Raw genomic sequence first — 14,863 nt, 5'->3', positions numbered from 1 at the left:
TTGGCGGGAACTGAAACTCTGTGTTTTTCAGCGACAGCCCAGAAACCTGTCTGATCTACAGAAGAGCTGTGTGGAGGAGTGGGGCAAAATCCCTCTTGCAGAGTTTGCAAACCTGGTGAACAACTACAGGAAACATTTGAACTCTGTAATTGCAAACAAAGGGTACTGTACCAAATATTAATATTGGTTTGCTCAGGTGTTCAAATACTTATTTGCAGATGAAGCACACAAATAAATCATTAAAAAAACATACATTGTGATTTCTGGATTTTTCTTTTTCGATGATTTCTCTCACAGTGGACATGCACCTTCGATGGAAATTTCAGACCCCTCCATGATTTCTAATTGGGAGAACTTGCAATATATCAGGGTGTTCAAATACTCATTTTCTTCACTGTAATATATTCAAAATCATTCATATTGTATAAGGTAACACGTTTATCCTACCTGTCTATTTTAGATCTCCAATCATACGCTGCATGCTGCCTGTCTGCCTCAAAGTCAATCAAAGCATCCGTCTCTTCACCATGTGGACAATAACTGCTGACAGGATCCTGAGGGACACAAAAAGTAACATTTGTGGTCATCACATTATGATACTATACAGCAAAAGTGAATGATAAAACTAACTGTGTGCAGAGCAAAGATCAAAGACTACAGAGGGAGAGACCGGCAAGGAGCAGTCGAGCATGCGTCTTTTAATGAGCTGTTCAAAGAGGTGAGACTTTGCTCACTAACACCATGAGCATGTGTTTGCAGGCAAATCCATGCACACACAAACACGCATGCTTCGCTCTCTCTTGAGAGGAGGGCTTTGAATCTTTTCCACTCTGTCGTTGTCCATGTTGAGCGGCACCGAGCAGGTGTGCGCATGCTCATTGCCCCCGTCTCAGTGCCTATAAATACACCCCAATAGACAAGAGGGTAGTGTCCCTCAGCCTTCAGGTGATAGTTTTTTTGTGCTTATGCACCGAACAGCTATTCAGAGTACCCACCCTTTATAAAGTCCTCGGAGCAGGTGCTCTAGAGCGCTTCCGCTGGGTACTCCCTCATTCTGCATGGAGACTTCCACGCTCACATGGGCACTGACAATGAGACCTGGAGCTGATAAGGAGGAATGCCACCAACACTGAAGGAGGCAGTCAAGCTGAGGTAGAAAAAAAAGGACTTTGGACCATTGGTCAACAGTCCAGTCGTTCTATTTTGACCAGTTGAGACGCTATTTATGTTGGCTCAGGCTCAGAAGTGCCTTGACCCGAGTAACCCAACAATTGTAGCCAATCTCCAGGATGCGTCTAAATGTGGTGTTTTTTGAAGCTGTGACTCCGCCCTCATTTCACTCTTTCTGGAGCTCTCCTAGATTCTTGAATCCTATAATAATGATAATCCGCTGAACCCCATGGTCATCTGTTTTGCCGGTTTTGGTCACATTTTGTCCTTCTGAGGACTTTCTGTTGATAACCCTGGGACACAATACTCTGTGAACAGCCAGCCTCCTTAACTATGAACCTTTGTGGCTTACCCTTTCAATGGAGGGTATCAATGATGGTTTTCTAGCCAGTTGTCAAGTCTGTAGTCTTACCCATTTTCAACCACATGACATGTGGGAAACCCTGTGCAGGTGCCTTGAGTTTAGCAAATTGTAAGTGTGTGACATTCAGTTTATAATATTTATGGACTGCGAAATTTGGGCTGCTTTTTTCATTGAATTTTAATTTTTTTGAATTCCTGAATTCATGGGTTTTAGGAGCTGAAAGCCCAAATCAAGGAGAAATAAACAAATAGTTGAAATTGTTAAAATTGAGGGCCTTAAATGTATAATTTATGAACATTTACATTTTTGGATGGAATTATGGAAACTAGTCTTTTCCATGATGTGCGATTTTTTTTTGGGAAACGGTCTCTAAAAGCCTGTGGGCAACTTCACGGCAAAGATGAAAAATAGGGCGTGTAAGCATACTCTATTCTGCCAAAGCCGGATGAACCTCTTTTGTGTGGCACTTTATTGCAACATTGCTATTGGATGCTGCTATATCTATGACACAAATGATACAACAGGGACGGAAAGGGCATGCGTGTTACTGATAAAACAAATTTAGAAGACCTTACCAGATAACCATGTCTTTCCTCTTTCCTCACACTAAGCTCCCTCTTTACATTGGCATGGATGTGTATTGTGTGGATTTGTCTGGGGGTGTTCTACATCAGAAAATTTGGGGGTAGGTGCAAGCAATGAGAACCACAAGACTTCTCTTACATTAAACACATTCATTCAAATCTACAATTACCAGACCTTCCTGTAGAGATAGTGAAGTGGTAATTTCCAAATATACAGTTTACACATCCATAAACTGTCCTGTGTCGTCTTAGGCATCATTCGATTTTAGCAATACGATATTGACTAGACTACATCCTGTTTCATGGAAGATTACAAATGGCTGCCATTATCATTCTGAGGGGGTCTGTAAGACAAACAGTGAAGTTAATGCCCATATCCAGAACCTCACCAAAAATAATGAGTTCTTGTCTATGCACCATCAAATTCTAAAGCTCAATTAAAACTGTTCATTGGATGTTGGGTTGAATCCATTTAGGTTCATGTTTCCTTCCATTTACTCGTTTACCATTTTAAGAAATGCCTGAAAATGTCAGCAAAACAACAAAAACAGTGGTGCCGAAGACTTATGATGACGCAATACTGTGTGCCAACAACAGCTCTTACAGCGCAGGTTTCAGGGATCTCTTTTGCAGAGTTTGTTGACGTCTGGTGGAAAAGCGATGCATTGATCTCAAGCTTTGATGAGCAAAACTGCGAAGAGGCATAACGGCTCTCTGAAATCTCCATTCCCTGTTTCTACTTTCTGATTCTTCTCCGTCTATGTCCTCTCCAGTGCTCCAGATAAACTCAAGAGGCCCTGAAAGGAGTGTCGTAAACTGCCCACCTAGTCTGCCACATGATGCTTTGCACCTGACAGGTTTCCTCCAAAGTACTGCGTGGTTTGAGAGCTCATGAAGATATCCACCCTGATACTAGGGTCACCATGGTAACTGTCCACTAGGTTATAGCATAGGTTTCTGAATGAAGCAGGTCTTTTTTGAGGACAGGACGTTCAGCTAGGATCGCAAGTGGAATGGGAGTGCTAGATTTTTCAGAGGATATGAGCACTTTCTTGTCCACAGATAATCCCACCCTCTGTGGTCTGAGTGGTGTCGGGGACCGCTGGCTCTCACAGCACAGGGGCGAACTGGAAAGACAGGACTTAGAGGTACAATGTTTGGTCATTGTGACGTGCTAGCCTTTTGCACAGACCCTATTGAGGACAAAATGACCTCACAACACCTTGACACAGTCTGTCTGTCTCGCTATAATTTGCTCAGGAGCCTGAAAGAATGTACTCAAAAGAGCTGCACACATTTGACTTTTTTAAGATTTTCCTGTCTTAGTTAAATACACAATAATGCAGATGTAACAATATTGTCTTCAAGTATAAGAAGCAAGATATTCTTAATCATGTTTCAATTAGCCAAGCACCAAAAGAAAGTTTTAACTTCAATGAGCAGCATTGCCACCTAGTGGATGAAGCATCAATGTACATCCATCTTCAAGGACAGAATTATGGGGATACAGTGGGTCCAATTATTCCTCAAGGTACCATTCATTCCAGGGATAGGCTGCATATGGCCTGTGAGGCCACATATGGCTCATGGTGTACATTCTTTCTTAGTCGCCATACATTAACATTACCACACAGTCCTGCAATTGTTGTAACAACTAAATTAATCCAACATTATTTAATCTATATTTTATGTCCTTTCAAAATTTACAATTACATAAAAGATTATGATTTTAACACACATCCATTTTCCAAGCCGCTTATCGTCACAAGGGTTGCGGGAGGGGTGGAGCCTATCCTAGGTAACTTCAGGCGAAAGGCGGACTACACCCTGATCTGTTTGGCAGTCGGTCACGTAGCAAATAACACTATCACTTAGCGGGAACCCATTCCACGCTGCCCGCACCAAAGTCAGGCAAGTGTACCTCTGCACCATCAAGGAGCACTGATTATTATTTTAAAGGATAAAAAGCAAAACTTATTCAATAATTAATAACAAATTTGACTTATTTACGCTGGTAACTGATTAATTAAAATGTGTTTGTAATCTTTTTATGCATTTATCTAATCTAAATATAACAACAAAAAAATTACATAAGCTTTTACATTGAATGAAAAAAAAATTGCAGGCAGGAGGGTGGAGCACCTTGTTAGAGCATTGGCCTCACAGTTCTAAAGACCAGGGTTCAAATCCTGGCCCTGCCTGTGTGGCGTTTGCAGGTACTCCCCATACCTGCATTGTTTTTCTCCAGGCACTCTGGTTTCCTCCCACATCCCAAAAACGTGCATTCATTGGGGACTCTAATTCCCCTTAGGTGTGATTGTAAGTGCAGCTGTTGTCTGTCTCTATGTGCCCTGCAATTGATGGGTAACCAGTTCAGGGTGTACCCCACCTCCTGCCTGATGATGGCCGGGATGGACCCCTGCGGTCCCGTGATCCTTGTGAGGATAAGTGGCTAAAAAAAAATGGATGGATTGGCCCATCTCGCCATTAAAAAAACAAGAAGCATATCCCATGAGCAAAAACAGTTTACCTGCACCTAATCTAAGTAATGTATTGTAATGTAACATTGGGCTAACTGTTGGACGCCGAGGGAATACTTTCAAGTCAACAAACAGACGTTCCCAAGCAGTAAAAGTCATGACTGCATTGGTAGATTCCAAAAGCAGAACCTGTGAAAGGTACACTTTTTCCTAAAATGAAAACACCTGCACACCAATCTGATAATAGCTCTCTGTGTATGTAGGTTTGGACTTATTTGCTTAGGCATTCGAACAGACAAACCAAGGCAGTATCACAATGACGTACACAAACACACGCACACGTCCACACAAAGTACACGAAGTACACTTAACCACAGAATCTATGCTTTGGCTGCAAAAATGATTCATGTTCAAACAGGCAGTTGATCTGATCAGTCTCTGCTTGCTTTTCACTCAGCGGTTCTGATTTCTGTACGATGAACAATAGGTTAATTTATTAAAATGTTGTGGAGGCTTGAAGGCCTGAGGTTTTGGACTGGTTTCTGTGTGTGTAGACTGTACACACAGTGTAAACACATATACTGTACACAAAGGTTCCAAGAATCTAAGTATATACACTATAATCAAAACAATGTTGTGTAGTCTGGGGGAAAAAAAAAATATTTAAAAAAAAAAAATATATATATATATATATATTTATATATATTTTTTTAAATATAAAATATATATATATATATTTTTTCTTTTACTAAAGGGAGATTAACTAGGAGCAACAGCTAAAACGTTCCAGTACAACTTCCTTTAAGATATCTCAGTCTAAACCACAGACCATGACTTAGTTAGCTAATGGGAAAATAGCAAATGTTCTACATGTAATTTGAGAAGCAGCAACTGAATGAAACCATCATCAACTCAGAAATCCATATTTCTTTTACTGTCTGGGAAACAATACGATCAGGACCACTCATTTACTGTATCATCATCATAATAATCAGCTACCCCTTTCGTGACAAGTAGTTTATGGGCTAGGATAGTTTCATTAGTCACAGTCCTACACAACACAACACGACACAACACAAGCAAACAAAGACACGTTTTTAGGACATGCCGTAATCAAGCAAAGCAAGTAAAGCAAGATTTCTTTTTAATGTGTATGGCAGCTACCTCTGAATGTGACGTGGTAAAATATCACTACCGATTGTATCACTCGGTTTTTTTTAACTTAATTTAACCTTCTATAGGATGTACTTTGACTACAATATACAGAGGATAGGAAAAGTCTACACACCCTTGTTCATATCCGAGGTTTTTGTAAAATTTAAAAAAGATCGATTGATAAATCAATTCAAAACTTTATTTCACCATCAGCATATGTTTACAACTCAAGTAAACTTCTAGAGGGGAGGTAAAAATAAACTGCTGCACTACATTTTTTTTTATTCATAGATGACTGAAGAAAATCAACCTGAATTACACACACACACACACACACACACACACACAGATGCGCACATGCACGCAAACACACACCCAAACACACACACACAGAAAACGGAATTCGTAACCGTGAAATCCAAAAAATTATTGTCTATTTAAATATTTGCAATGTGAAATCAAGACAACTGGTGTAAACCAGGGGGCTCAAACTGAATTTACCTTGGGGCTGCTGGAGGTAGAGTCTGGCTGAGGCTGGGCCACAGCACACATGCACGTTTTTGCAATTGAAATTAGAAATGTTAAAAACATTCTCAAATGTCTTTTTAACTTTTAACATAAAATAAGATAAACAAGAAAGCAATTATAACCAGTTTCTGTGCAAAACTAGAAATGAAACTTTCCATGGCGACACTGCTGTAACTTTCACTAAATGAAAAATGTTTCTCTCCTTGCATCAAGCTTGGTTAACGTCACGCCCCCGAGAGCCATACACCCCACCGTGATTGGTCGGTTCGTCAGCTCTGCAGACAACACTGGAAAACTGCCATTCAAATAAAACTTGAGGCCTGCACTAACAAACTTTCATAGCAAGGTGAGGGCCACAAAAAGCCTGCAGACCGCCAGTTTGAGACGCCCTGATGTATACCAAATGATGGAACGTAGGGTTCATGTTAAATTTATCATGGTTTATATGGTTACTGTACAGAAAAAGTTAAAGAATTTTTATTTACCTCATGCTTGTAATGTTTGCTTCCTTTTGTTAACTCTTCCTGGGGAAACAGTTTCTCCTGCTCTTGAGGCTCCTCTGCTTGCTCTCGATGCTCCTCCACTTCCTCTGGACTCTTGAAGGTGGGTATGGGCTCCAAGACTTCTTCAGTCTTCACTCTCTCTTGTGCATATCTTTCCCGGGCACCAAGGGGTGCCAGGGGCACCAGCACGTCTACCATTGTGTCCCGTCTGGTTGCATCCATTTTCGGCTGTGAACCCCATCGAGTTGGTTTCACTGAAAAATCATCAAACTGACCAATATCCACCAGAGGCGTAGGAACACTGAGTGAGAAGTTATCGTAAACTATCCCAGTTTGTGGTGAGAATTTGTCTGGGGTTTGAGGCAAGTCTTTTGAGTCAAAGCTGATTAAATGTGCCTTAGTGTCATCAATAACATTTTGTCTTTTTCTCTCTTCTTCGCTCCTTCTCTCTTTTTCCCTTCGTGCCTCATCTCTCCATGTCTCCAGCTCCCCCATTCCTTCCATCTCTTCCTTCTGCTGTTGCATTTTCATCTCCATCCTCCATCTCGTCCTTGACTCCTCCTCCTTCAGTGCTTGTGCCAGCCTAGACTCCTCTTTCCTGTGCTCCAATTCCTCCCTTCTTACTCTGTCCTCTTCTTCCATCTTCAGTCGGAGTCTTTCTCTCTCATCCTTCCTTCTCTCCTCTTCCCTCTGTCTTTCCCTGTCCAATTCATCCCTTCGTTGCCTCTCATTTTGTTCTATCTTCAGCTTGAGTCTTTCTATCTCCTCCCTCCTTCTCTCCTCTTCCCTCAGTCTTTCCCTATCTAGTTCCTTTCTCTCCTCTTCTTCCTTCTTGTGCCGCAGTCTCTCTCTCTCTTCCCTTCTCTCTTCTTCTCGTCTTTCATTCTCTAATTCCTCCATTCTCCGTTTCTCCTCTTCCAACTTCTTCACTCTCATTCTTTCCATCTCCTCTCTCCTTCTCTGCTCTTCCCTTAGTCTTTCCCTCTCAAATTCCACTCTTCTCTGTCTTTCTTCTTCTTCCAACTTTAGTCTTAAAATTTCTCTCTCTTCCCTAAGCCTTTCTTTCTCCAATTCCTCTCTTCTCAGTCTCTCCTCTTCTTCCCTCTCCAGTCTCAATTTTTCCATCTCCTCCCTCCTCCTTTCCTCTTCCCTCAGTCTTTCCCTCTCCATTTTATCCCTTCTCTGTCTCTCCTCTTCTTCCCTCTTTAGTCTCAATCTTTCAATCTCCTCCCTTCTTTTCTCCTCTTCCCTCAGTCTTTCCCTCTCCAATTCATCCCTTCTCTGCCTCACCTCTTCTTCCCTCTTTAGTCTCAATCTTTCTATTTCCTCCCTCCTTCTCTCCTCTTCCCTTAGCCTTTCCCTCTCCAACTGATCCCTTCTCTGTCTCTCCTCTTCTTCCCTCTCTAATCTCAACCTTTCTATTTCCTCCCTCCTTTTCTCCTCTTCCCTGAGCCTTTCCCTCTCCAATTCATCCCTTCTTTTTCTCTCTTCTTCCCTCTTTAGTCTCAATCTTTCTATTTCCTCCCTCCTTTTCTCCTCTTCCCTGAGCCTTTCCCTCTCCAATTCATCCCTTCTTTTTCTCTCCTCTTCTTCCCTCCTTAGTCTCAATCTTTCCATTTCCTCCCTCCTTTTCTCCTCTTCCCTTAGCCTCTCCAATTCATCCCTTCTACGTTTCTCCTCTTCTTCCCTCTCCAGCCTCAATTTGTCTATCTCCTTCCTTCTCCTTTCCTCCTCCCTCAGCCTTTCCCTCTCCAATGTATCTCTTATCTGTTTCTCCTCTTCTTCTCTTTTTAGTCTCAATCTTTCCATTTCCTCCTTCCTTCTCTCCTCTTCCCTTAGCCTTTCCCTCTCCAAATTATCTCTTCTCTGTCGTTCCTCTTCTTCCCTCTTTAGTCTCAATCTTTCTATTTCATCCCTCCTTCTCTCCTCTTCCCTGAGCCTTTCCCTCTCCAAATCATCCATTCTCTGTCTCTCCTCATTTTCTCTCTGTAGCCTCAATCTTTCTCTTTCGTCCCTCTTTCTCTCTTTCTCCAACTCATCACTTCTCTGCTTCTCCTCATCCAACTTCACTCTTCTTTCTACCTCCTCCCTTCTTTCCTCTCCTCTGAGCCTTTCAAATTCATTCCTTCTTTGTCTCTCTTCTTCTTCCCTCTTTAGCTTCAATCTTTCCATCTCATCCCTCTTTCTCTCCTCTTTTCCCAGCCTCTCTTTCTCTATTTCATCCCTTCTTTGCTTCTCCTCTTCTCTCTTTAGCTTTAATCTCTCTATCTCATCCCTTCTCTCCTCTTCTCTTACCCTCTCTTTCATTAATTCCTCCTTCCGCTGCTTCTCCTCTTCTTCCCTCTTCAGCATCAATCTTTTTTTCTCCTCCTCTCTCTTCCTCTCTTCTCTTTCATATTCATCCTTTCTCTGCTTCTCTCCTTGCCTCCTCTCCTCTTCCCTTAGCCTTTCTTTTTCTAATTCCTGCCTTCTTTGCCTCTCCTCTTGTTCCTTTTGAAGCCCAAGTCTTTCTTTTTCAGCCTCCCTCCTGGTCTCTTCTCTTTTCTGTCTGGCTGCTTCTTTATTCCTTTCTTCGTCCTCTTTTTGTTTCTTCTCCTGTAACTTTATCCTTTGTATTTCATTTTCCTCTGCTTTTTGCCTTTTTTCAAATTCCAAATGTTTTATTTGTTTCACCTCACTGATGTCCGCTACCTTGCTCTTTACAGTTCCTACTTCCTCTGATTTGGTGTCTGCTTCCGACCCAACAGCAAGTGGAGCTTCATCACAATCTCTCTTCAAGGCACCAGAGTGAACAGAGTTGCGCTTGACAGAGTCTGGTCTTTTAATATGTTCAGGTAAGGTGCAGTCGTTGGAATCATCCTCTTCTGCTACTGTCTTGTGCTCCAACTGCTCTGATATGTCTTGATGATCTGTTGGAGGTTTTTCAGTTGTGTCAGACAGAGATAGGATTTCTAATTCAGGAACAGCCGGCAATTTGTCAGTTGTGTCACTTGTTGGCGCAGTTGGGGGCACTAAGCTGGAGAGAAAAATGAAATAAATTAAATTGAAATGCCAATGTTTGTGTTAGATTAATTCAAGAGATATCACTCGTGGACATGTCCCACCATACTAAAATTTAGAACTCATTTATTTTAAGAGTTGAAAAAAACTGCAAGATAACAATAAAGGTGACAGTTACATAAGGCACACATTCCACAAAGTACTGGTAACAAAAGAATGAATCATCATCCTCAATGTTAGGTTAGTTTTAACTACTTCTTCTTTGCCTCTTTTTGATGTTATTTTTACTCCATGCCCCTTAATGAGCCCCCTCCTTGAGCAGTCACCTTGTCGTGGTGGAGGTGTTTGTGTGTCCTAGTGATCCTCAGAGTTATTGAATAATTGAATCAGGTTTTCCCTTGCCTGGTCATAAGTCACAGCCTCCCCCTCTGGACCTAGGTCTGAGGTGAGGTTCAAAGAAAAGAGCATGGTGGCCAGACCTGCACCCATCGGGCCTGGCTGGGCGCAGCCTGAAAGGGAAAAATGTGTCCCTCTTACCCTGGGCTCATCACCTGTGGATGGGGCCACAGGGTCAGGAGCAGTTTGAGCTGGGAGATGGCCAAAGACAAGGACCTTGGCAGTCCAATCCCCAGCTACAGAGGGATGTGGAATGTCATCTCTCTGAGAGGAAAGGAGCCTAAGCTGGTGTATGAGGATGAGAAGTTCCAACTGGATGTAGTCAAGCTTGCCTCCACACACAGCATGGGCTCTGGTACCAGTAATCTCAAGAGGGGTTTGACTCTCTTCCAATCTGGATTAGCTCACAGTGAGATGTGCTAAGCAAGTGTGAGCTGTCAAATGATCACCACCTAGTTCTGTATTGACTCCAATAATGGGGAAGATGCCAGTCCAAACTGGTAGGCCCAAATGTATTGTGAGTGTTTGATGGGTCTGTCTGACAGAATCCCCCATCAGAAGGAGTTTCAACTCCCACCCCTGGCACAACTCCACCCACTTCACAGAGGAGCGGGGAGACATTGAATATGAGTGAACCTTGTTTCGCATTTCCATTGCTGAGGCAATCGGCTGGAGCTGTGGCTGTAAGGTTGTCGGTGCCTGTCATGCTAGCAACCCATGAACCCGTTTGGAGACAAACTGAAACTGAAAGAGTCATTGGCTTTTTTTTGCCTAGTGGAACTCTTGAAGCAACAGATGGGTACTGGCTGAGCAAGTTGAATTCAACTTAGGTGGTCACTGAGGCAATGAGTTGGGTGTGCAAATAGTTTGCAGAGACCAAGACTTCTGGACGGCGTCAAGGAAACCCTCGTCTACCATCCGGCGTCTCAGGAGGGGGCGGAAGTAGTACGCCACCAACACTGCGTATAGTGGGGATGTGGCACTGCTCGCTTTGACTTGGGATGTCAGTTGGTGGGAAGAACACTTCGAAGACCTGCTCAATTCCACAGTGATATCTCTGAAGCAGACTCCCCTATTTCTGGGGCTAAGGTCACTGAGATGGTTAAAAAGCTCCTTGGTGGAAAAGCCCCTGGGGTGGATAAGATTTGCCCGACGTTCCTTAAGGCCTTGGAGGTTGTGTGGCACACCTCTGCAACATCGTGTGGACGTTGGGGACAGTGCCTCTGGATTGCCCAACTGGGTTGGTGGTGCTGGAGAGGATGGTACATTGGGAAGTCAAATCTCTGATTCAGGAGGAGCAATGTAGGTTGTGTCCTGACCGTGGAATAATGGACCAGCTCTACACTCTTAGCAAGGAGGTCCTGCCCCAAGTAGGAGTACAAGTATTGCACGGTCTTGTTCACAAGTGAAGGGAAACTGGAGCACAAGATCATCAGGCAGATGCTGTGCAGCATCTGCAGTGATCTGTTGTGGTGAAAAAGGAGCTAAACCAAAAAGTGAAGCTCTCAATTTACCCGTTGATCTACATTCCTTCTGTCACCCTATGATCACAAGCAGTGGGTCGGCCGTAAGAACAAGATGAACAAGTAATGAATTTCCTCTGCAGGGTCACTGGAATCTCCCTTTGAGATAGGGTGAGAAGCTCAGTCACCCAGGAGGGCCTCATTGTAGAGTCCCTGCTCCTCCACTTTGAGAGGAGCCAGATGAGGAGGTTTGAGTATCTGAATAGCATCCCTACTGGAGGCTTCTCTGGAGAGGTGTTCTGGGCATGTCCTACCGGGAAGAGACGTCAGGGATGACCTAGAACGAGCTGGAGAGACAATTTGCAGGCTAGCTAGGAACACCTCACTAGGAAGAGCTAGCCAATGGGATGCCTGGAAGATGCTATGGCAGTAAACAATAGAAGAGCATCTCTATCATGCCACACAAACCAACATAGAAGATATTTACGTTTAGTAAAATTTGGGTCTTCAAATCCAGCTCCTATTTTTTAATTTTGTATCCTGAATTTTCGTTCGTAACTAGAGACAATATTTTTCTGAGGTGTAGTATTGTAACGTAAATTTTTCGTTACTAGAGACGTTCGTAAATAAAGGTACCATTGTATATAAAATGTTTTAAGTCCTGAAAACGTGCAAAGAGTGACAACAATATGCAGTGGGACAAAAAACTATTTGGTCACCCACCAATTGTCCAAGTTCTCTCACTTAAAAAGACAGGCAAAATGAGGAAAAAAATCCAGAACATCAGTCTGATTTTTGAATAAGTTGTTAGCAAATTATCACAAAAAAAAGTATTTAGTCACCCTAACCCTCCCAAAAAAATAATTCTGGCTCTCACAGACCTGTAACTTCTTTAAGGCTCCCCTGTCTTCCATTTGTTACCTGTATTAATGTCATCCATTGCTATCAAAATGATCACAGGAACATCATGCTTTGGAGTTGTCTGCACTAAGAACAGGACGTGTAAAGAAAACAATGTGTGGGGCCACATATCGTGAGATTTTGAGTGAAAACCTTCTATTAGTAAAGCCATTGAAGGTGAAACTTGGCTAAGTCTTCCAGTGTGACAGTGATCCCATACAACAAAGGAGTGGCTTCATCAGAAGCATTTCAAGGTCCTGGAGGGGCCTAGCCAGTTTCCAGGTATCAACCAGAGAGAAAGTTCATTTTCTGTGTTGTTCAGTGACAGCCCCAAAAATATCACTGAAGAGATTTCCATAAAGGAATGGGCCAAAATACCAGAAACAGTATATGAAAACTGAAAATTTCCAGAAAATGTTTGACCTGTGTCATTACCAATAAAGTTTATATAACAAAGCACTGAGATGGATTTCTGTTATGGACCCAAAACTTAACATTCCACTATAGTGTATAGGTGAGGCACTTATGATGAAAATTACAGTCCTCCTCTTTTTAAGTGGTTGAACTTGCACAATTAGTGGTTGACAAAATACTTTTTTGCCCTAGTGTAGCACTTCATTGTTGGCTTAAAACTCTTTTTCACCTTTTAAAATTTTGTGTTTGGAGATAAAAACTATCCCACGGACCCACGCCAGCCCAACAGCAGTGAGAATACACAGCAATGTACAATTTGCTATTCAGGCCCAAGCACCAACTGTATCCCCTGGAAATTGCAGGGTCCCACCGTACTCCATAAAAAGGAAACTACTGTATACACAATAAGTAGATAACTGTATACAAGGACAGCAACTGTGCTCAGTGTCACAAAACCAAATTTGAACTTGAATGATTACATGTGTGACTTCCAAGAACTCCAGCGGGAGAGAGGAAAGGAGGCTTACTAACCTGGTCTCCTGACTCCAGTTTTTGATTCGCTCCTTGACACCACCTATTTCATTTGCAAACTCGGGCTGCACCCTCTTCACAGCAACTTCTGGCTTTGACACTGCATCAAATAGAAGACTGATCCGGCGTTTGATGCTGCCACCTCCATTGCTGTTCTCCATCAGTTTGGTTTCATCACTTTCTGTGGTGGAATGCTCTGGGATTTTTGGTTTCTGCTGGTTTACATTTTCTTCATTTTCTTTTCCTTTCTTCAAAGATGTGGTTCTGCTGTGTTCAGTGGACCGAGGAATACCACCAGAGTTAAACTTTGAGGTTAGCTCTACGGACAACCGCTTTCTGGTTCCCCCCCATTGAAATGTTTCATTGTTTTTTGAGGAATCATTGCTCTGTGATTCTTCAGGCTTCTGGACCACAGTCGCTGGAGATTTGTCTTCACTCTTTTTGAAATCAGCTGGTTTAGTGTCAACCACCACCTGCGTCGCTGTTTTGTGGTTTGTTTTGGCAACTTCTTTCTGTTCTGGAACTGGTTTGGGTTCAGCTACGGATGGTTTTGTTTGATCCTTTATATTCACACTGAACTTTTCCTGAGGTGATTTTGTGGACAGTTTGGTCAAGGAGGGTTTAGGGGCAGTTTTAGCCACAGGTTTTCCGGCTTTGTCCTTGGAGGACACATTAATAGCCTTTGGAGCATTTATAGAGCGAATGGTGTTGTTTTGTACAGAAAAAGGCTTGGGAGTAAGTCGAGGCTTGGGAGGGAGAGATGGCTTGGGTTTTGAGACATCTATCACCTGTGAAGAGTCAACTGAGCTCTGCATCGTTGGGTTTCTAAAACAAGAGAAAGTGAAGGGGTTGAGTTTAAATAGAATAATTCCTTTTGGAAGAGAGAAAAAGTAAATCACTCAAACATTCATTTTGACACCATGAAGCCTTCAATAGATCCATTGGGGATTCAACATTTCTTTCACTGATTGCAAATAACATGTATAATTCACAAATTATTATATTAACTCTTAATATACGTAATTAATGAAACAGATGAATCTCTATGACTATTCATAACTCTTGTTTTGATGCCATTGTCATACTAAATGGATTAATACTCTCTGGAGGAGTTGTGTCACTGTGGAAGATGTAGCTCAAGTTCCGATATTAATCTTCTTTAGGTCACAAACTCATGACAACAAGGTCAACAGTCACCCTGCTGTTTACAGGCTGGGAGTGCACTCCATTTTGCCCTTATTGTTTAAAGTCATCCTAATTGAATAGCAGTTCAACTAAAGCAAAAGAATTATTAACCAATAATTAGTAAACTGCACTAACCTAATCCAAACAATGGACCAAACTCTTAAAAGATTTAACTTCACCAGCTTGGCCT

General features: G+C 42.4%; 1 protein-coding gene across 1 annotated transcript in view; it reads right to left on the bottom strand.

Annotated features, from left to right (window-relative positions):
* Positions 1-14,863, bottom strand: part of tnks1bp1 (tankyrase 1 binding protein 1) — a 31,482-nt gene that overhangs the window by 11,716 nt on the left and 4,903 nt on the right. Inside the window, exons 2-4 of the mRNA XM_061831927.1 lie at positions 13,489-14,313; positions 6,767-9,800; positions 448-554 (exon numbers count right to left, since the gene is read on the bottom strand). Of these exons, the coding sequence (XP_061687911.1) occupies positions 448-554; positions 6,767-9,800; positions 13,489-14,303 (3,956 nt within the window). The 5' untranslated portion in view covers positions 14,304-14,313. The remainder of the gene's footprint in view (positions 1-447; positions 555-6,766; positions 9,801-13,488; positions 14,314-14,863) is intronic.

Source organism: Syngnathoides biaculeatus, chromosome 10 (genome assembly GCF_019802595.1).
Source record: "Syngnathoides biaculeatus isolate LvHL_M chromosome 10, ASM1980259v1, whole genome shotgun sequence".
Taxonomy (NCBI): domain Eukaryota; kingdom Metazoa; phylum Chordata; class Actinopteri; order Syngnathiformes; family Syngnathidae; genus Syngnathoides; species Syngnathoides biaculeatus.
Note: the sequence above shows the minus strand (reverse complement) of the source record. Positions and strands in the feature narration are given on the sequence as shown.